The sequence below is a fragment of the Podarcis erhardii genome (assembly GCF_964252035.2).
Source record: "Podarcis erhardii genome assembly, chromosome: 14".
In the NCBI taxonomy this organism is placed as follows: Eukaryota; Metazoa; Chordata; class Lepidosauria; order Squamata; family Lacertidae; genus Podarcis; species Podarcis erhardii.
In genome coordinates this window covers 51,885,490-51,908,434 of record NC_138503.1, presented here as the reverse complement: position 1 = coordinate 51,908,434, position 22,945 = coordinate 51,885,490, and the positions used below count along the sequence as shown (strand labels likewise).

At 42.0% G+C, this 22,945-nt stretch overlaps 1 protein-coding gene across 1 annotated transcript in view; it reads left to right on the top strand.

Moving 5' to 3' along the window:
* The first annotated feature begins 7,366 nt into the window (after positions 1-7,366).
* Positions 7,367-22,945, top strand: part of GNA12 (G protein subunit alpha 12) — a 35,191-nt gene continuing 19,612 nt past the window's right edge. The window contains exons 1-2 of the mRNA XM_081839959.1: positions 7,367-7,774; positions 21,712-21,927. Coding sequence (XP_081696085.1) covers positions 7,427-7,774; positions 21,712-21,927 — 564 coding nt within the window. The 5' untranslated portion in view covers positions 7,367-7,426. The remainder of the gene's footprint in view (positions 7,775-21,711; positions 21,928-22,945) is intronic.

Below are 22,945 nucleotides of genomic sequence, written 5' to 3'. Positions count from 1 at the left end.
AACAGCTCTTGTTTATTCACAGGCTAGAACAGAACTGAGCTGAAGGGTTCAGCCAACCTGGTTATATAGAGCTCAACTACAAAGCAACAGTAACAACTTTCTGTAACTATCCAATCACTGAACGCCACTTTCAATTCCTTATTTGCATATGTGGACCTGAGTGAAAACCATCTACAGTATCTCCCTGCTGGCCCAGGGTGAGAACTTCAGTACATAACACTTCCTGTCTCATCAACAACAGCAACAAGAAAAAACTGAGGTTAAATTTCATTCCATGGGGCAAGAGAATGAGGAGGAGAAATGCTACAGGAAAAGGCGGCTTCCCCTTTGTTTTGTATTCCGTGGTCTGTGTTTGCCTGAGCTTGAGTCTGGACTAAGGATTCTGAGCCCCTGTATTCTGATTCGATACATGATATCCAATCACAGAACATTTCAGGATTTGGGCCTCTGCCATTGGCCCTTAAACTCTGACTTACGATTCGCAGCTTGGACGTTTACACAGCCAATCCCGTTGGGAGTGGGAGTGGCCCAGGCTTTCAGAAATGTATATAAGCAGTTGCTTTGCCCCTGTTGTCCAGTTCTGTTTGTTCAATAAAGGTTCTTGCTGTTATCACTGTGCCTTGCCTCATGGGAACCCAACTACACTTCACCCTTAGCCAACCAGCCACCTTCCTGTGAGAGAGGAAACCCCTGGACTGCTGGAGCACAGCTCCCGCATTCTCATATGCCCCCACCTCTTCCACTCACCACGTTGCCAGTCCCCAGTGCATGTGCAAAAGTGCACAGGGTTTTCTTTTCTTCCGTCTTTCTTTTTCCTTTGGAGATGTTCCCCTTTGCTCTAGCCATGTAGAAGGACATGGGGTGATCTTTAAAGTACAGTCCTCGCGAACACCGTGAATTGGATCAGCCAGATGTTGTAATGCAATTAGTTTCTAGGTAAAGGGACCCCTGACCATTAGGTCCAGTCGCGGACGACTCTGGGGTTGCGGCGCTCATCTCGCTTTATTGGCCGAGGGAGCCGGCGTACAGTTTCCGGGTCATGTGGCCAGCATGACTAAGCCGCTTCTGGCGAACCAGAGTAGCACATGGAAACGCCGTTAACCTTCCCGCTGGAGCAGTACCTATTTATCTATTTGCACTTTGACGTGCTTTCGAACTGCTAGGTTGGCAGAAGCTGGGACCGAACAACGGGAGCTCACCCCGTCGTGGGGATTCGAACCACCAACCTTCTGATCGGCAAGTCCTAGGTTCTGTGGTTTAACCCACAGGGCCACCCGCGTCCAATTAGTTTCTAGGCCCAATTCAAAGTCCTGGTTTGGACCTATCAAGTATTTCATGGCTCAAAACTGCAATACCTCAAGGACTGCCTGTCTCCATATGAACCAAACCAGACCCAGCAATCCTCATGCTAGACCCTTCTTTGTGTGCCTCGTCCACAAGAGGTCTGGAGGGTGGCAACATGAAAACAGGCCTTTTCTGCAGTGGCTCCCCATCTGTGGAACGCTCTCCCCAAGTGAAGTTTGTGTGGCATCTTCATTATAACTCTTTAGGTGCCAGATGAAAACATTCCTTTTCAACTAGACCTTGGACTGATTATCATGGACTACATGGAACTGGCGGAAATGACTGGCAGAATTCGAGACCAGGGAGAAGAGTTGGTGGAAGAAGATTGGAGGAAATTCAAAATCTATTTACAGAAACATTGTAAAATTTTTGAACGTTGATGACATTGAAATGAAATGAAGGGGTTCTAGTAATAAGGTAAAAGATTATGTAAGAGTGGATTGAAATTAGATGAAAGTTCGAAGTTAAAATATGTGAGGAAAAATAATTAAGGATAAACTAATAGGATATGAATTTGCTGAACCAATTTTTAAGTGGAATACAAAAAAGGGAGGCGTGAGGAAGTCAGGAAAATAAGTTAACTAAAGAGGAGAAATTAAAAAAAGAGGGATTTTTGTTTTTCTTTTCTCTTTTTCTTTTTTTTCTATGTCAATTGTCTGTATTTTTGTATTTTTGTATTTTTGTATTTTTATGCTTTTGTATTTTTTTTGTGCTTTTCTCATTGATTGTCTTATAACTTCTTTATTGTGAAAACTTAATAAAATATCATTTAAAAAAAAATAGACCTTGGACTGATTAGTAGTCTATGTCCTTTTAGATGTATTTGTGGAAGAGGTGGGATTCATTGGTTTGGTTTGTTCTTGTTTTATTATGTATTTTGTGTTTTTATTTTGCATTTTTGTGATGATGATAATTTGAGAAGCATTTAATTTGGGCTTAATTTCATTTATTAATAGATTTGGAAACCAGGTCTCTTGTGCCTAAAGGCCGCTATACATATAGCATGATCCTATGTATGTTTACTTGCAAGTAAGGAGAGGTGCAGGGATTTTGAAATGGCAAATGCTCCCACCTTGGCTCACCCAGGGCTGCCAAGGTCATGGGCCCAGTCAGCAACCCAGCTGCTGCCTCAGAGGAGAAGGGTGTAAGAGCATATGAACAACTCTGCCAGATCCGACCAAAGCCCTGTCTAGCCCAGTATTCTGAAGCCTGCCAGATGCTTCAGATGATCAAAGCCATTGTGGTTAGTAACCACTGATGAGGTTTATTTTCATCTATAATAAATAGGTGTAATAGAAGGACCAAAAGCATTGGCAACAGAAAGAAATCAGGAAATGCAGAAGAGTCGGAATGTGTACTTTAAAAATTGGAGAGCAGTGCCACCTAGTGGCTTTGGGCTGTCACTACCCACCCGAAGAAGGCATGTTGCAGAAACAATTAGTGGTTATTGATGAAGCCTACAGAAACATTACCATTTCCTGTGCAGGACTGGTCGTGCCATGCTCGTGTGTATGTGAAGAGAGATGAATGCAGGATATCTGATTTTTTTAAAAAAAAAAATGAAGGGAGGCAGCATTTGAGCTGCCCTTTAGGTAGCAAATATATATTGGGCTCACATTCCTCATACAAGATTTATTCTTTATTTTTTATTTTTTGCATGTTGTTACAGCGTAGAGCTGCGCGCCGCGGCTTTGAAATCGAAACTGAACTTCAATAAAGACTTTTGTATATAACCAGAACTGGCGTTGGTCCTTTGTGAGCTGGGACCTAGGGCAGCTCTGACAGGATCCAAATGGTCTGCATCTTCCAGATGTGCCTGAAGTTGTTCAGCGACCACCCACTCAATTACCTTGCTCAAGAATGGGAGATTTGAGACTGGGTGATACAGTGGTACCTCGGGTTAAGCACTTAATTCGTTCTGGAGGTCCGTTCTTAACCTGAAACTGTTCTTAACCTGGTACCTCGGGTTACAGGCGCATCAGGTTACATACGCTTCAGGTTACAGAATCCGCTAACCCAGAAATAAGAACAGGATAAGAACAGAAATCGCGTGGCGGCAGCAGGAGGCCCCATTAGCTAAAGTGGTACCTCAGGTTAAGAACAGTTTCAGGTTAAGAACGGACCTCCAGAATGAATTGGAGACATGAGGGCTGTAGACACCTTCAGCTACCAAAAAGAGGGGTGAAGGAATGGAATAATTATAAGAGAAAAATAGAATGATTCACAGTATTGTAAGACACAGCACCCAGTTTTTCTGGGTATTCCTTTAACCCCCTAGAGCTCCAACTATTCTCTCTTCTCTCTCTCTCTCTCTCTCTTCCCTTGGCTAAACCAAAGTGTAGCATCACACAATGTGTAATCTGCCTATGGAATCCATTGCCACAAGATGCAGAGTGACCATCTCTGTGTCTCGTGGCAATGGATTCCACAGATGAATCACACGCCATGTGAATAATGGCTTTTGTTTGTCTACCCAAATCTACTGTTAGTAAGTTTCACTGGGTGAGCTTCAGTTCTGGAATCACGAGAGGATGAAATATGTCCCTCTGTTTACCGGTATTTCTTGTGTTTATTTCTACCTATCTTAGAAGGGGAAGAAATGGAGGCAGTGAGAGATTTTACTTTCTTGGGCTCCATGATCACTGCAGATGGTGACAGCAGCCATGAAATTAAAAGACGCCTGCTTCTTGGGAGGAAGGCGATGGCAAACCTAGACAGCATCTTAAAAAGCAGAGACATCACCTTGCCAACAAAGGTCCATATAGTTAAACCTATGGTTTTCCCAGTAGTGATGTAGGGAAGTGAGAGCTGGACCATAAAGGAGGCTGATCGCTGAAGAATTGATGCTTTTGAATTCTGGTGCTGGAGGAGACTCTTGAGAGTCCCATGGGCTGCAAGAAGATCCAACCTCTCCATCCTTAAGGAAATCAGCCCTGAGTGCTCACTGGAAGGACAGATCGTGAAGCTGAGGCTCCAATACTCTGGCCACCTCATGAGAAGAGAAGTCTCCCTGGAAAAGACCCTGATGTTGGGAAAGATGGAGGGCACAAGGAGAAGGGGACAACAGAGGACGGGATGGTTGGACAGTGTTCTTGAAGCTACCAGCATGAGCTTGACCAAACTGCGGGAGGCAGTGGAAGACAGGAGTGCCTGGCGTTCTCTGGTCCAGGGGGTCACGAAGAGTCGGACACGACTAAACAACTAAACAACAACAACAACATCTTGTGCCCCATTTGATCTCTTCTTCCCCCCCCCAAAAAAACCCTTAAAAGTCTCAAATGTTTCAGCCTTTATTTTCAGGGAAGATCCTTGAATCCTCTTGTCGCTTGGGCTGCTCTTTTTTGAACAGAGTGATGGCAGACAACTTCAGTATATTTGCTCATTATACAGGTTTACCAGGTTCTCTGTGCAGAGATCTTTCATTACACCAGCACTAGTGCGAAAGAACTTTCCCATATATAAAAGGCTGCTTTCGAGTGCTCTTTGCTCCTGGATATAAGGGTGTATTTTGTTTCCAGAAGTCTTCATCTTTTTTTCCCTACAGAAATTGTGGCACCTGACAGATGAGATGGTAGATTTCTAGAGATACTGAAGGAGGCAGCATGCATTGTACATGACCACAAAGGGAGACTGCACTGAAAGAGTTTATTGTGTGTTAAAGAGACAGAGAGGTTTCTGCATGCCATTTGTGGAGCACATTTCTCTTCCTGCATGGAGATTCCCTGTTCGGGGGGGGGGGGGGACTTACATAGAAAGCAACACACGGTGGTTGGCAAAATACTGCCTGCTCTTCAAGCAGGCATCAAAATATCACGCTCCATTATTCTGGATTAGCTAATCAGGGGTGAATATGTTCCTTAGCCCCATATTCATAACCACTAACATGGATTAGAACATATTTATTGTTTGTTGAATTTCTATGCCAAACCCAGATGAAGACAAAAGGGTGTGATTAACTTGGCTGGGAAACAGGGAACTGAAAATATCTCTTTTGTTACACTTGATGGGTGTTTGGTGGAGGGCAAGGGGAGGAATGTGGCAGGGTCCAGGATGCTCAGATTACTACCACCAGACCTCTCCTTTCATGATGTAATCATGATGTATTAGTGATGTAGTTGGGGGGGTGTAACATGGGGATTAGCAGCTAATGAAATTTTGGGTTCTCTTTTGTTTGGGGCTTCCATCTTGTTCCACCTGGTGGCAGGTGGGAGTCCTTGGTCTTCAATAAAGACCAAGCCTACTGGCTGCTGTTTTGCTCTGGTACTCCTGGCTGGCGTCCTTCTTTCTTGTCCAAGGGAGCCCTCAGATTTCTCCATTAACAAAGCAGAGATTTGAACCCAGGACTTCCAGCTCATAGCACAGCACTCTAACCATTACACCACACTGGCTCTCTTGGACTACAGCTCACAGGAACCCTAGTTGTAGCCCGAAACATCTGGAAGGGCAGCAGGTGTTGAAGGGCAACCCTGTAGATTTGGAGGCTTCCTATATCATTGCTGTGTTCATTTATAATCTGTCTTTTTCCCTAAAAGGGATTCAAGGCATCTTACAGCTAAAATAGAAACAGATATAATAAAACATCTGGGGGCTGGGGGGGCGTGGCAGTCATCACACCTGTCAGGGATGCTTTAGTAGTCATTCCAGGGGGTTGGACTAGATGACCTGTTATGTACCCGGAATTAGCCAATCATGTGCAGCCCATTGTGTAAATAATGTATATAAAGCAGATACTTTGAGGGGATATTCATTCATTCCTCCTCACCACTATGAGCTGAATAAAGAGCATGAAATCACTTTGCGACTCTGAGTATATTTCATGACCCTTGGTATGCCTCTACAATTCTAGGATTAAAAAGCAAGGAAACATTCGTAGAATGTGTGTGTGTGATTTATTATTATTTATTAAATTTGTATGTCGCCCTTTTATCCATAGATCTCAAGGCAGTTCACATCTTAAAAACACAATATAAAAAAACACGTGCTTATATAGGCATGAGATTTATTAAAACATACAGATCATTACAACATCATGCCCTATATTCCAGAAGACGCCGGACAGACATCTCTAGAGGCTGCTCTTGCTCTGCATTTCCGGTCTCTTAGCAGGGGGTTGCTATCCCCGCCCCCTCGAACGCATCTCTCTACGAGCACCGCCCTCTTCCTCTTTTCCCATTCATGATTTCCCCGACTGACGTCACTCCAACGCCCCATCCAATGAGCGAAGCCGTCAGCCTCCCTGCCATTCTCAGCATGGGAAAACTCCTCCCACTACCTCTCCCTTGAAGGGGAGGAGCTCCTCCTCCTGTCTCCTCTTTTTTTTTTTTTAACCCCTCCTGGACTAATCCCCTTCCCCCTCCCTTCCCTCCCCACGGTTGTTATTGGTCGGCGGGGGCGTCTAACCCCGCCTCTTCCCCCCTCACATAAATCTCTCGGGGTTTTTCTTTACAAAGTCCCCGCCCCTCAATCCACAGCGAGCTCACTCGACAGGGGTAAAAAAAGAAAAAAAAAAAGAAAACCAATGACCGGCTTGGAGCGACATAGGTCTCTCCCAATGAGAGGCTACTTTGCGAGAGATGCTTCTCTCCCATTGAGCGGAGAGAGGGCGTCCGCCCGCCCTCGCCCCGCCCCTCCGCCTGGTGGGCGTGAGGAAGAAAGTGGGCGGGGCGGGCGAGAGTCGGCGGCGGCGGCAGTGGGAGCGAAGGCAGAGCGAGTCGCCCCGCTGTTTGCCCCCCCCCGCCCCTCCCTCCCTCCCTCCTGAGGGAAGACCAACGGCCGGAAAGTGACGGTTGAGGGTTCAGGGGCGCGCGAGGGGCTCCTTTTCCCGCCCTTTTCTGACGGGTGGGTGGGGGAGGGGAAAGAAGCCTTTTTCTGAGGGGAATCGCGGAGGCGGCGGCGGCGGCCGGTTCCTCCCTCCGCCAACCGCGGCGGGCCGCGCCCTCAGCTCCGCCGGCGGGTGAGGAGGGGCGATGGGCGGGCGGGTGGTCTCCTAGCTCCGAGGCCCGAGAGCGGCTCCCCTGCCTGACGCCTCCTCAGCCCGCCGCCCTCTGTCGTCGTCGTCGTCCTCTCCTCTCCGCGGCCTGCCATGTCCGGGGTGGTGCGGACCCTGAGCCGCTGCCTCCTGTCGGCCGACGCGGCGTCGGGCCGGAGGGGCGAGAGGCCTACGCCGCCACCGCCGCCGGCGTCGGGCGAAGCGGGGAAGGAAGGCGGCCGGGAGGCGGAGCGCGAGGCCCGGCGCCGCAGCCGCGAGATCGACGCGATGCTGGCCCGCGAGCGGCGCTCGGTGCGGCGCCTGGTCAAGATCCTGCTGCTGGGCGCCGGCGAGAGCGGCAAGTCCACCTTCCTCAAGCAGATGCGCATCATCCACGGCCGCGAGTTCGACCAGAAGGCGCTGCTGGAGTTCAGGGCCACCATCTACGAGAACGCCCTCAAGGTGAGCAGGGAAGGAGGAGAAAGGTTTTCAAAGCTTCCATAAGTGGCCTATGCTTAGGAGGGAGTGGCTTTGCTTTTCCTCATCCCTCCTCGCCCCGTTTTTCCTTTCGTGACGTGTCTTAAGCCTTCAGGGCAGGGCAGTGGCGTAGCGTGGGTTGTCAGCACCCGGGGCAAGGCAAGTAATTTGCACCCCCTAACCCGTGGATTTGCGCCCCCTAACCCGTAGATTTGCGCCCCCTAACCCGTGGATTTGTGCCCCCTAACCCGTGGATTTGCGCCCCCTAACCCGTGGATTTGCGCCCCCTAACCCGTGGATTTGCGCCCCCTAACCCGTGGATTTGCGCCCCCTAACCCGTGGATTTGCGCCCCCTAACCCGTGGATTTGCGCCCCCTAACCCGTGGATTTGCGCCCCCTAACCCGTGGATTTGCGCCCCCTAACCCGTGGATTTGCGCCCCCTAACCCGTGGATTTGCGCCCCCTAACCCTAACCCCCAGATAGTGCGGCCGGGCCCCCCTGCACCCCCCACGCTATGCCACTGGGGCAGGGGGGTCCCTTTCGAAACCGCTGGGCTGGTTTGCTTGCTGGCTTGCCTGTCCCCTCTGTATCCCAGCTTCCCTCTCAATGGGGTGTGCAGGGTCCCCTCACAAGAACCCCATTAAGTAGATTTAGATTGACAGGAAGACGATGACAGGGCCGAGATCACCCAGCGTGCTTCACGGCCGAGTCAGGATTTGAACCCTGGCCTCCCACGTCCTGGTTGTTACACTGCCGGACGTTGGGAGAATCGGGTCAAATTCTTCATGCGACGCATTGGCAGCCTACAGAACTCACTCCCACTGCAGCCAGAGATGGCCACCAATTTGCCTGGCTTTAAAAGTGGATTAGACAAATCTGTGGAGGAGGAAAGGGCTGTCAGTGGCTCCTGGCCATAATGGCTATGCTTTGGCTGCACAGTCCTTGAGGGAGCAGAGCTTATGAATACCAGTTTCTGGAAAACACAGGAGGGGTGTGGGCTCTTATGTTCAGGTTCTGCTTGCATGTTTGCCATTGGGGCATCTGGTTGGCCACTGGGAGAAGAGGATGCTGGACTAGCTGGGCCCTTGGCCTGATGATGATTCAATTTTCAGAAAGGCTTTTCTAATGCCAGCATGGGCAATAGGTATGGATGATAAGAGTTGGAGTCCAGCAACATCTGGAGGTCCAAAGGTTTGCATTGACTTAGGAATGCTGTTTTGAGTGGTGTACAGATTGCCCTGAATAAGTAGGTTGAAATAAAATGGGAGTGTAAGGCATACTGAAACAGATGACTGGGGGAAACAGTGGCAGCACTTCTCATACAATTGTATAAACCCTACTGCAGCCCTGTGAGATGGAACCAGACGATGGGTGGAATGAGTGTGGTGAGGCTGTTATGCGTTCTGTTTAGTGTGCATTGATTCTGAGGGAAAGTAGTGTGTTTTGTATTCCCTCAGTAAGGTAGGAGATGAGAAACACGCAGCTGGTGGTGGACTGGTGTGTTGCTTTGAATGGTTTGATTAATAACTTGAAAGCTGTGCTGTAATTATATTTAATAAAATAAACTGGAGGGATATATGGAAGGCAGCCTGTCAAGTCATAATAATAAAATGATTATTACAGTAGTACCTCGGGTTACAGACGCTTTAGGTTACGTACGCTTCAGGTCACAGACTCCACTAACCCAGAAATAGTGCTTCAGGTTAAGAACTTTGCTTCAGGATGAGAACAGAAATCGTGCTCCGGCGGCACAGCAGCAGCAGGAGGCCCCATTAGCTAAAGTGGTGCTTCAGGTTAAGAACGGACCTCCGGAACAAATTAAGTACTTAACACAAGGTACCACTGTATGCTACTTTCCCTCACACGTCAATATCCAGTTCAACTTTACAATGATCCTGTAAGGTAGGAGAGCTAGGCGACGGGTGGAGTTGTGTAAGGGGGAGGTGATACCAGTGTGGGTACAAAGAGATGGGCTGTCAGTGTTATGCTAGGTGGCATTATATTGCTTTTCCTAAGTAGTCTGTTTTCTGTAATTTATTTGAATTATTCTTGGAACAGTATTCTTGGTACCACTGTACTTGGAATCATAGAACTGTAGAGTTAGAAGGGACCCAAAAAGTAATCTAGTCCATCCCCTGCAATGCTTCATACAACTTCGTATCCATTGGATTGGTTGACACAAAAGGATAAGCCAAACCATGTCTTACCAGGACTGCATAAACATATGGACTCCCAGAGAGAAGCTCACAGCTGCTTTACTCCTGTACCTCACAGAGCTAAGCATTTCATCCAAACGGGGACTTATAGTTAAGCTCTCTCACTGCTAGCCATGGTTTATTGTTGGCTGCAGATTATGGTTAGTGAGAAAGAGAGCATAACCATAAGTCCCGCTTTGGATAACATGGTAAACCAAACCATTACTTAGTTCAGAGTAGGATCAAAAAAGGACTGGGGAAGGAGCAAAGAAACTGCAAGGTCTCTGGAATGCCATGTATTTGTGCAGTCCCAGTGAGCCACAGTTTAGCTTACTGTGTTGTGCAAACCTTTCTTGAAATAGTCCTGTAAGACCAATATTTGGAAGCCAACTTCTCTCAGTGTTCCTGTTCTTATTTTTCCCCTCTTTCTCCTATGCATCCTGAATAGCCCTGTCCCACACCTCCTGGATTATAGCTGTGTTTCAATGTTTTGATTATCTGTTGTTCAAATGGAATTATGTGGGAGGTGCAGATTAAATGATTTCTCTTTGTGGTATGTCCAGGTGTGAGGAGTAATGGTGTTCTCCATTACCTCTTGGTGTAACCTTCCTGCCTAAATTCCAAAGACTGACATGGAGGAGAGAAGGGCCCAGTTCCAGGTTTCTGGAATTGGAGGATGGGATGATAGAAACTTATGCCATCACCAAGTATATAGACTCCCTGGAAAGGAGTTTACGCACCCTTCATCACACAGTTCCAGTGTAGCTTACAACCATATAAGCAAAACATATTCAAATTCAATAAAACAATTTAAAAGAGTTGTGACAGTCAGTGTCCTCTTCCAGCATCCGTGTTTCCAAGAGTGACAGAATGTGGAATATTGGCTGCTTTCTTATTCTTTGCTTTGCCATTGACATGGATCAAAATCCACAGGTCACCATTAATGTATGTGTTGAAATGAAATAGATGAAAATTGCCCATCTCTGTTTAGAGTTGAATGAAAATGCACGTGTGTGGCTAAAGTGAGCTAAGGAGTTATTAATCTGGGCAGAGTTACACCTGTGCCAGTCCAGTTTTTAACCATGGAAAAGTAAGCTTATTTCTCTCTCCTCTTATGTGAGAACTCCCTCTCCCTTCTATTTTTTGAGTTTAGCTCTGCTTAGAATTATATATGTACCAGACTTCTTGCTGGTTGTGCAGTGCTCTAAATTACAGTTTGCAAACCTGGTTAGAAGGGTCACTGAAGCTGACCTTGCTAATTGCAATGTATTAAAATGACATTTAGAATAACAGGTGTTGAACCTATGGTATGTGGACTCAGTATGTCCACACAGGCAACCTCAGAACCAATTCAGCTCAACTCAGACCTAGCCATTTGCACATATTGCTGTCTTAGAATATACATACTAGTAAGTAAAGAGGGGAGGTGTAGAGTTGGAGGAACAAGGAACTCAGCAAGATATGCACACCCTGCCAACTGCACAGACTTGTTTTTAGATATTGTTCCCCAGCCTTCAGGGTTAAAAACTTTCCTTTAAAAATACCAGGAATCCACATTTTCTGTTGTAAAGACAATATAAACCTGAATATTGCAAGCAGGTTCTAGGCTATTGGTTTTGACAACTATACTGTAATGCTTCTGAAGAGATGCATTATTCATTAGGTTCATTTAAAAAAGCTCTGCTGCTGTACACAACCAATACTTTATAGCATGAGCTTTCATTGCCAAGAACCTCCTTTATCAGATGTTCTTCTCTACAAACTAATACAATAATAAACATGTTAGTTTTTATGGTGTTACAGAAGTTGGTTTTCTTCTTCTTTGCCACAATATTACTAGTATGTTTGTAGTAATGCTCACAGTGTTCTGGAATGTTACACAGCCCTTGAAAAACAAGCCCCTACTTGGAAATAAGGATATAAATTTGCTCTGAAAAATGTGTTCATAATCATATTGTGGGCAAATTGTGTCTGAAACCAAGCAATCACAATAAGCATCAAGATGGTTGGTTGATTCGCTGCTGTGCTAAAGGAGGTTATAAATAGGAAGAAGACATTATGAAGGACTGGCATAAACTAGAAATAATACTGAGCTTTTTAAAACCCAGCAACATAGTTTAGGTGTAAGAAATAAGGGGATGAGGACTGAACAGTTGAAGAGGAAACAGGGAAAAGGTAAAATGAAAGAAAGTGCATTCATGCTCAGATACAGCAGTGGACTGAAGGGTAGCTTTAAATGAGTGGATTTAGAAACCCTTCAGTAGGACAAGGAGGGAGAAGTTGTCATCCTGGAGTTAATGAAGGCGGTACCCTTTGGTACAGGCACATCTTGATCTTCTCACATCACCTTTTATTATTGTCTGCTTGTGACTTAGGCACAGAAATGTGAGGAGCTGTGGATGTGGCACTGAATTTCTGCTGGTAACATGCAAGTGGATAGGAGTATAGTATCGTTCTACAAGGCAATTTGTGTTATAGAAGTCATGTGCAAGAGCATTATCAGGTTGTGAGCTATTGTATTGGTATTATAAAAGCAAAAATTGTGTATTCGGACTTGGTGTGATGTAGTGTTTGCCTTTTAAGACTGTGCTTATGACTATGAACATTGGAGTTCTGTAGTTTCATTTGATTTTTATTATCAGAATTGTTATTTTTTATAAGACCACTGGCTCAAGTGGCAAGTGTGATGCATTTTTCAGTTGCTCTTAAAACATACAAGTATATGCTGACTAATGGGAATTGGATGTGTTCACTGTCCTAAGCGAACATTTAACTGAGCATTTATTGTTATTTTTTAATGGCTCTTTTTAAAAGAAAAGAAAAAACCTATGTGGTTCTGTTGTTGACACTCTGCATTTTTATCCCCACTCACTGAACTATTAATCAATATTGTCCCTAACATTAAACCCTAGAAGAGAACCTGTGAAGTATTTCACTTTAGCAAGCAGTACAGTAACATTTAGGCCTTCTAGGGAAATTTCATTTTCATTTACCTCATTAAGATTAATTACACAATTATTTATTGTGATATTTTAATGACTATTTGTGTAAAGAAGATAGGTGTTTGTATTATGCTCTTCAGGGTTTGAAAATAGTTGCTGTTTCTGTTATGAAAATGCAGCCTTTTTGAATTGAATGGCCATCTGTCATTGTCAAAGAAAATATTGATGTTCTAGTACTTTCACAGATTTTATATGTGCTTCCATTTGACAGCACAGAAGAGGGTTTGTAATCTTGAGGTTAGGAAAAGTGATGAAATGTGTATCCATATAGAGAAAACATAACTTAAAAGTGAGTGGATGGATTGATTTAAATCACTAAGAAGAAAAAAACCAGTTTAAATCCAGTTGCCCACTTATAAATTCACACTTCCCTAACAAGCATATGTTTTGCCTGGTTACTGTAACAATTAGACTGTATTAGTTTTTAGCCAAATAGAGCCATTATGTAACCCTTCAGCAAAATTCTTATGTACTATAGAATTATGTTTGCTTACAGATAAGGTGTATGCACATGAAAGAATTGTAAGCAAGAATGCTTACTTGAAAGCTAAGCTTTGAATCCTTTGCATCCTTATTAGGCAACCAGTCCCACCAAACAAACTGGAACTCCCTTCCAGGGAAATATGCATAAAATAGGGCTGTAACATGTCTTAGGTGTTAAATACAGGTTATAGGAATGCATTCATACACCAAGGTAATACTTGTTATAGAAGGGAGTGGTGATGGATATGGAACAAAACAGTGTCATTCCACTTTATGGTAAATTAATGTCCATACTACATATAGTTTCAGAATTGAACACAACACAGAGCTCAGGTAACTGGGCACAAAACAGAAATGCAAGATAATCTGCATGAGCTCAATGGATGATCCTGGTGAGATATAAGATAGCGTCACCTGAATTCTAGTGTTTAAAATGACTTTCTAATTGATGCACAGTATCAAACCATAATATATGAACTCTTGTACTGTACTTTTACCCTTGTAATGACTAGTAGCACCTTAGAGACCAACTAAGTTTGTTCTTGGTATAAGCTTTCGTGTGCAATTTTTTATTTTTTATTTTTTTAATATATTTTGACTGTGTCAGGCCAACACAGCTACCTACCTAAATCTTGTAATGACTGATGAAGATGTTTTCTTCCTCATTCTTTCTCTTCAAAGAAAATTCAGTTTCATGACATTATAAATTTGCATTTAAGTTCATATTAAACCAGGTTTCTTTTTAGAAGAGAAACATATTAAGCTAAGCTTAAAAATTAAATCAAATTCAATTTTTTATGTTGCCATTTTAGAACATCATTTTTTATAATTAGTTACCAATTATTGAAACCTTCCCTATTTCTTAGGTGTTAAATACAGATTATAGAAATGCATTCATACGTCAAGGTAATACTTGCAATTGGTAAACAATGGCAATACTAGATTATTTTTGTTTTTGATACTCTTCTGGTATCATCCTGTTTTTTTAAAATCTTTCTATTACAGAGAAGACACACAGTTAACAAAATGCTGAATGTAAGCCCCTAATCCAAAATTTACTTTTCCATTTAGCGCAGGCAATGGTTTAGGAGTTGTAGCTTTTCCTAGCACTTTATGGGGCAGGCTTTCCAAACATCAGTTTTGCTTTGGCTTAAGTAAATAGTCATTGGTTAATGATGGTTTTGCTTGTTAACCAAGGCTAAGCTTCAGGGCAGTTTTTTATGAGAAGCGCTAGTGTTGGGAATACACAGACTCTATTAGTTCAGTATATCCACCTGGAATAGAAAAGTATATAAAACACCTAAATTAGCACATCTGACAATCACATGACTCATGCAGTACTATTGTATAAATGGTTAGTTGGAAGTAAATCCCTCTATGTTCAATGGACCTTACTCTCCAGTGCAGTTTTAAAGTTGACTTTAATTTAACTTGCTAGATCAAAGTCATCAGCAAATGCAGCCTTTGGACTAACAAAAGTCAGCTGCTGTTGCTTTGGTGGTCAGCTGGCCGTGTGTAACCTTAGGAGCTGAAATCTGGTTTATTTCCATATGGGTTTACCATCATGTGTGTAGTGTTCTTGGTAAGGACTGCACTGTTCCTCTGAAATGCCTGAACTTGTAGAGCCATAAATTTCAACAAGAATTGCCAAAGTCTAAAGAATTCCTCAACTACTTCAGCATACCCAAGAGCCAAGACAATCCTTCTCTATTTTCCTTAGTAGCCGCTTCCTTTCCACCACCACCCTATCCTGCATAATAGTTAGCTTTGTATAATTTCAGTAATTTCCAAAGTGGTTTGTCATGAAACACGAGGAACTTCCCTTTTGAAGAGGAAACAGTCAAACCTCACTGTGTGAACATGAGTCATTATTATTATTATTATTATTATTATTAAAACACAAAATGCATTATGACATATGCTAATGAATACAATCACCATTTAGTAGTAAATAATTCTTTCTTCATAGTAAAATAGTGATTTGTATAAAACATAGTTCTTAGTATTTTGTATAAAACATAGTTCTTAGCATTCATAGTACTGTAAGAGTTAACTATTGTTACAAAACACTCCTTGAAGATACACAATGGGTCTTGATGTCTTCCAGATGAACTCTTGCTTTTAAAGAATTGGCTCTTTCCTTTGTAGAGCAATGGTTGTGAGGTGATGCTTAATAATGCTTTCCTCTGATGTTCTGGGATAGAGGCTAGGCTGGAAAACCTGTAAGATCCTGACTTGTTCCTTGCATCCTATCTTTTAAAAAGATGCTACCTTGGCAGGTACAGTCTTCTCGTAATCTGGTAATGAGGTTGATGTTTTGGTTTGCAGGTTACAGCTCTCTTAGTTAACTAGAATTTATTTTTTAATTGCAAATTTATTAAAGAAAGGGGGGGGCAAAAGAAGAAAAAACTGCTCACATTCACAATACAACAAACATCAATACATCCATCTTAATCTATACTTGCAGGTTGATATATGTCCAAATAGGTATCCTAATGTTAATGTTTGTAGAAAAGTTTCCCACCCCTGCTGCCAGGTGTTTGAGAGTAAGAAGTGTAACTCTAACCTGGGAAAGTTTAATATGCTTTGGAAGCTAAATATTCAGTGTTTTCTCTCTCTTAAACTAAGGCATTTCTAAGGTCTTTTCTAGTCCTGCAATTTCAGTCTGAACACTTTAACAACTATTGCACAAATTCTGTGTTGGATCTATTCAGTTGTAATACAATGTAATATTGATTATAATCCTGATCATGGATGTTTGGGGCACTCCCAATAAGTAGCTCTAATCAGTTTGCATCTCCCAGAGTCCAACCATCATTTTTTTGTTTGCATTAAGACAACTCTCAAAATCCCTTCTCCCTTTCATTGGATTTACTTGGAGACAGAGAGTCGTATTATAGTTTACAGACATAACTGCAGTTACAAATACAAAGATTGGGTTGTTAAGTTCCTGTAGGCTAAGTAAAGGGCATTGTATTTTGTTCATGTGTTTAGTCTTTTAACTCTGTATACAAATCTTGATGTTTACAGTACTCACCTGGGAGATAGCAACATTTGAATGAATGATGAAATATATGGAAATATTTAAGATTCTTTGCCTTGATTTTGTGTTTGCAAGACTCATAAAGGCCAGAAGACATATGTTTGAAGTGTGTTTGACAGGTTTCCTCAGGCAGCAAAATGGAACCATTTTAGTTACTTTTCTCCCATGCCAATAAGGTGAAGAATTCTACTGGCCTCCTAAAAATCATAGTAGAACATGCATCCTGGATGCTGCGACATGACAATCTTTTCATTAACGGTATTAATGCATCCAGGTTGCTGCCCAGCACTAAATATAGGGTTTGTAATGTATAAACACTATATTCTCCAGTGTTCCAAATCTCTAGGCTCTTCTTCCGATAATCTTGTCAAATGTGATGCAAATGCTTAGGAGAAACTGTTAGCATATTTTAAAAGGTCTGTATTTTTTAAAATATTCATGTTATTTACTTAATAATTAGTGCTGAAGTTGGTGGTGCCTTTGGAGCTCAAGAGTAGCACATGAAACAATCTGCCATGAGAGTATTATGCTGATAAAATGCATGTTTTTAGAGAAGCAGTTGGGTGGGTTTTTTCTATAATACCTGCAGTTAGTATCTGTCTTGAGAGATAATGGAAGAGTGTGCCATCAGGGGTAAAGTCAAACCACTGAAGAGTTACAGCACCTGCTGCAGCTGTAGAGACCAATATAGATGAGACATGTTTTATTGCAGCTGGGGCAGATGAAGGTACAGTAGATCCTCTACTTACAACCGCCTCAGGTTACAAACGCTTCAGGTTACTCTGCTAACCTGGAAGAGTTACTTCGAGTTGAGAACTTTGCCCCAGGATGAGAACAAAAATCGTGTGCTGGTGGCGTAGCAGCAGCAAGAGGCCCCATTAGCGAAAGCACGCCTCTAGTTAAGAACAGTTTCAGGTTAAGAATGGACCTCCAGAACGAATTACGTTCATATCCAGTTTCATTGGTGCAGATTCACCATGGGATTCCTTCACTCCTCCCAGTGGTCATTTCTCCACTGGTCATTGCTGTGGATACACAACTTGGCTGACTTGTCTCCAGGCACTGTGGTTGTCTGCAATGGACTCCCACATGGCGGGATTAATGTTGCCAGCCTTCATGTCAAGTCTGCAGACATCTTCTTAATACAAAGTTTGCAGATATTTTCTTAATACCTAGTTACTAGTTCTTTTTTTCTGCCTATTCCAAAGGTCAGATTGAGTTATGGAATCTTACCCTATTTTTAATCCCCATAATGGCTCTGAAGCATGAGAGTCAGAGAAAGTGGTTTGCTTTTAAATGAGCCGAAATTCTAACTAAAATTGGTCACTGTACACATATAACAGTTTACTGTATTTATTATTATTTACTAAAAAAAATTTGCTGCTGTTCAATCAAGGATCACATCCAAGGATATTTACAATATAAAAACACAAAAATGTATACACAACATAGTAACAAACACACACCCTAGTTTAAAATATTGTTGATTGTTTAATTAGCCAAAGGCCTGAGACAGAAGGAATGTTTGCCTGGAGCCTAAAGATATGTAACAAAGGCATCAGGCAAGCATTCCAAAAATGGGGAGCCACGACAGAAAAGGCCCATTCTCGTGTTGTCACTCTCCAGACATTTTGTGGAGGTTCAGGGCAGCCAAAGTTGTTGAGCTTCCTTGAGGGGAGCCAGTGATCTACCATTCACCTTAAACTGGATTTGCTTGTCATTCACTTTTTGGTACATGACCATAAACACTACAGAGTATGCATCAACAGAAGAACAACTTATTATATATATTTCTATATCCTGCCTCTCTGTCTGATAGCAGACCGACCCCAAGACAACTTACAGTAAGGGAAAAATAAATAAATAATATTTTTTTAAAAAGACACTGATGACTTACAAATGTTATGGGCAGCAGAATGAGAAACGTTAGCCACTGTCCAGTCCTTATGTCTATGTGAATGTGATTGTTAATCTACTCTATATTTGGATAGTGGTTTGTATGTCTGTCTGTTCTATACATTTGGACACCTCAGAAGATACCTTTGCTAAACACAGCATTAGGGTTTTTTAGGTGGGGGCAGCAGTCTTCAGTGATGTTTGGATGCCAGGTGCCATTTTGAATCAAGTTGGCAGACCAAAACATAACACTAGATTGTCTTTCCCCAGTTTTTGGCATAACAGGTCCAAAGTCACAGATTCCACTTTTTAAAATTTTAATACAAAAGCTTTATTTTTGTTTCTATAAATACCTAGACAGCGCTGGGCACTCCCCACTAGTACTATATCAAACTTTTAAATCTGCCAGTACATATTTGTGTAGGCAAGTTGTGAACAAGTTGCTAGAATACTAGCAGTGGTTACTCAGCAAAGCTTTGATTTAGGGACTAGGATTAGTTTTGTGTGAAATGCAAGGCAACAGGTAGGTGTTGAATGAACGTCATCCTCTTGTTCTGTGTACACATTCATAAAATTTAGGAATTGCTGATTGATGGACACTGGATTTAAATCCCCAAAGTAATATTGTAACTCTTAGAAGCACTATTTATAGCATTGTACTTAAATAAGTCAAAATACCATTATTCCCTATTGATCGTAAAATGACTACCTGGGAGTTATACTTCTCTTTACCACTTATTGGAAATAATTTTGAAGAGGGGTGAAATAAAAAAGAGCAGCCACTCCACGAGAACAAGCACCACAGAAGAAGAGAACGAGTATGGTTCTGATAGGAAACTATTACAATCTCATTCCCCAGTGTAGGAAATATTTCAGGCAAGGGCTGCAGCTGTGCAATGGTAACCATTTGAAAGCTGCTGGAGTGAAACAAGACTGCATCTAGATGAGTTTAAAGAACCTTAGAACACTGGAGCCTTAGCAGGTGAAAGGTCAGAGCTAGCTTGTATGGGCAGGGATGACGCATACATATTTGCAACCCAATTTAAGAGGCGAGTGGAAGATAATAGGCTGTAGCAAGCACAATATGGCTACAATATTAATAGCTTTCTTGCAATTGTTCTATTGTTTTACATACCATTCTACAAACTGGATACAAATGTACGTAATGCAAAATATCTTCAGATACTCATTTGTACTGTTCATTAACGTTGTAGCAAAGAATGCTCTAGATAGAAGAGTAAAATGGGAGTTTCATAGCTTGATTAGCCTTTCAACATTTGTTTTAAATCTCTTTCATTCTGGTAATGCATCTAACCCATAATAGAAACTTCTATGCGGTGGGCATTGGGATAAGGCTTACCGTAACTCCTTAAAATGACCTCACAATTTAAAATTGCTTTTTGTCTGTATCATTTCACCTTTGATTTATTCTTAAATGGAAAACCCCAGCTAAAGCAGTAAACATTGTTGTTGGCAAACCAAATACTTGAGAATGGGAGCAGGTTTTTAAAACTCTTAGTTGCAGTTCAGTGAAAAAGAATGTTAACTGCATTCCTTGAGTTCATAGCTTCCTTTTTACAGGCTTTTAATAATTGTACTATGCTTTGTGTTGAATGCATGCTCTTTGAACAGTTTATCTGAAGGATTAAATTGTATGGAGATGAAGTAATAGTCATTCAGGGTGGCTCAGTGTTTACATTAGAGAAACTGCATTAGAAAGAGTCCAACCTGATAATGGATAGTTGAAAAATTTTAATTAGCTGCCCTTTTGCTGGAATACTGGAGAAGCTGCAACTCTCCTACATTGCTAAATCTAGCAGCCTTGAACCTGCTTCTTCATGATGTTTTACTGCTAAATCTTGCACTGAAGCTTGTTTCTTATCCTTGATCTTCAGCATTAAAGTTCTTGGGTGTACTCCTTAACTGTAGGAATGAATCCTGAGGTTGATGCTTGGCGGGTGGGATAAAAGAGCTCTTGAATAAGTATCATCATGTAAAATTTTAAAAAGTAAATATGGGTAGGGCAATGCTTACTGTTATAATCCTTGTGTGGTTACAGCAGACAAGCCTACATTTTAGAAAATGACATTAGTCATAATGAACAGAATTTGCAACTAAGATTTCTATAGTTGGGCTTCCTTTGTCTCCCTGCTTTCCAAAAGCAAAGAAATTGGGAGAAAATTAATACCTGTGAAGCTTGGATAAAAAGAAAATATTTAGTTAAAGCTTTCTAATCAGCCCCCTTATTCAATCTTCTTTAGAAGATTGAAGTCTGGTATGGATGTATGAAATCTGAGGTTAAATGTGCTTAATGCAAGTCTTCTATAGATAGAAGGCAACAAAACAAATTTTGATGTTAACTGATCATATCAACTCAGATCTGTGATAAGTACTGTGCTCTTTGACTAAGGGTCCATAATGAAAGTATTTTTAAGGAATTGCACAGTATGAAAGAATTGCATTGTTTCTAGAGGATACTAAATGAGGATGCTTTGCCTCTGTATACAAAATCGTTCATTGCATGTTCTAGCAAGTTGACAGTGTTTCTCATGGTTTTTATTTTCATGGCTTGATCTATTACAAGGAGAAATAGATTGGTTTCGGGACTTGTGAACTCTTACTGCTTGGAATGCTATTACTGTATGTGATCCAAATACATTTTATTGGGGGTTGCTAGTAAAGAAGAAAAACTTATTGAAGTGACTGGTCAGAAATCACATAACTGCACACTGCTAGAAGATTCCATAATTCAGACCTTTCCTGAAGCTTGCCAGAACACCACAGAGGCCTCTTCCCACTATCCTCAGCAAAAGCTAAGGTCTTGGTTAGAGTCCTGACTCAAGAGTTTGTATAACCTATGTAAGGGGCCGTTTATTTTTCACAAAATTCTGGCACCTAATTTGAGTATGCACAGAGTTTTTCCTTTTCAGGGATGCCAATAGTTGAAAAATGGCTAGTAGGACAGGCTAGGGTGTGTAGATAATCTGGAAAAGAGGGTAGAAGCTGAAGGTGAAGCAGATAGAGATGCTTCTAAATGTTCCTGACTCCTCCTGCAAGATGAGCAGGTAAGGAGCCCTCACTTCTGCCATTACTATTAACTAATGCCATGATACAGCACAAAGACAGACTGCCACTTACATAAAGGTGTTTTAACTTCATCTCATATTTTATCACAGCCAGATATATATATTAAAAAATTGATTGGTTTTAAGTGTCATTTCAGTTCTTCATTTTATATAGTTCTTTCCTTCAATGTAATAGTTTTTTCTTTGGTCACTAAGTGTATTTATCTGTTCCTCTAGGGCTGCAGGGTTCTAGTCGATGCACGGGACAAACTAGGGATCCCTTGGCAGTATACAGAGAATGAGAAGCATGGAATGTTTCTAATGGCCTTTGAAAATAAAGCTGGGGTGCCCATTGAGCCTTCTACGTTCCAGTTGTATGTACCTGCCCTGACTTGCCTATGGAAGGATGCTGGTATCAAGGAGGCGTTTAGCCGTCGAAGTGAATATCAGCTGGTGAGTATGCCAAACAGAACTTTGTTACCAGTTCATGGTGAAAGTGGGCTAGAGTATTATTGCCACCATCCGTTTTCAACTCTCAGCTCCACCCAACATGACAATTGATATGGATTCATTTCTATCATTTAGCATGAGCATAATTTGGCCATAAAGCAGTGGTAGTAGCCTAGTGAGTATCTTTAGTTTTAGAGGGCTTTCTAGAATTTTATGTAGCAAATATTCAGTAGAATGGTAGGTCTGACTCAGAGCAAGTTTTGTTTATCCAGAGCAGTGGTTTTCAAACTTTTTTCTCTGCACCACACTTTCAGAATAAAAATTTGCTCACACCACACCATTTTTTAAATAAGAAATACATTGGAAAACAAAAAGAAACAACACCTAACAGTGGTTGATTTAGAACATAGAACACAACTACTTCATATTATTATCATGGTACACCCAGAAACTATAAAACTATGTAGCCACGTAAGAACAGGAATCATTCTCAAAATATAATATTGTCTGTCACTGAATCTTCCCACCACACATGCCCTCCTCTCCTGCCACAGGAGTTTTAGTTACTCTGCCAAAGATGACACAGACCTGACAATGTAGCTGATATACACAATGAAGCTTTTGTCACCCTTTTAAGAACCACTGGTCTAAAGGTAAGAATTGAAGCACAGGTTATTTAACCAAAGGCATAGTTCACACATCCCAGTAAGCTCTAGTTAATAGTTTACTGTGGTCACAGCTTTATGGTCTGTTTCACTGTTCTCCCCTAGCAGGAGGATGAGACAAATGCAATCTCTGGCTTTGTGTTGTGTCTCATCCATGAATTCTGGTTTGTTTGGCTCACAACAAACTACAGTTTGTAGCCAAGGTTTGCTCTTGGCTTACTGGTTGGGGCTTTTTGAAGTGAAGCAAATTGCAATCCCTTGTTCTAATATAATGCTAAATTGGGGGTTGTGAACTTGTGTGTGCTAATGATAGGGAAACAAACAGCTCAGGAGGCACATCATGGCAGCCATGAATT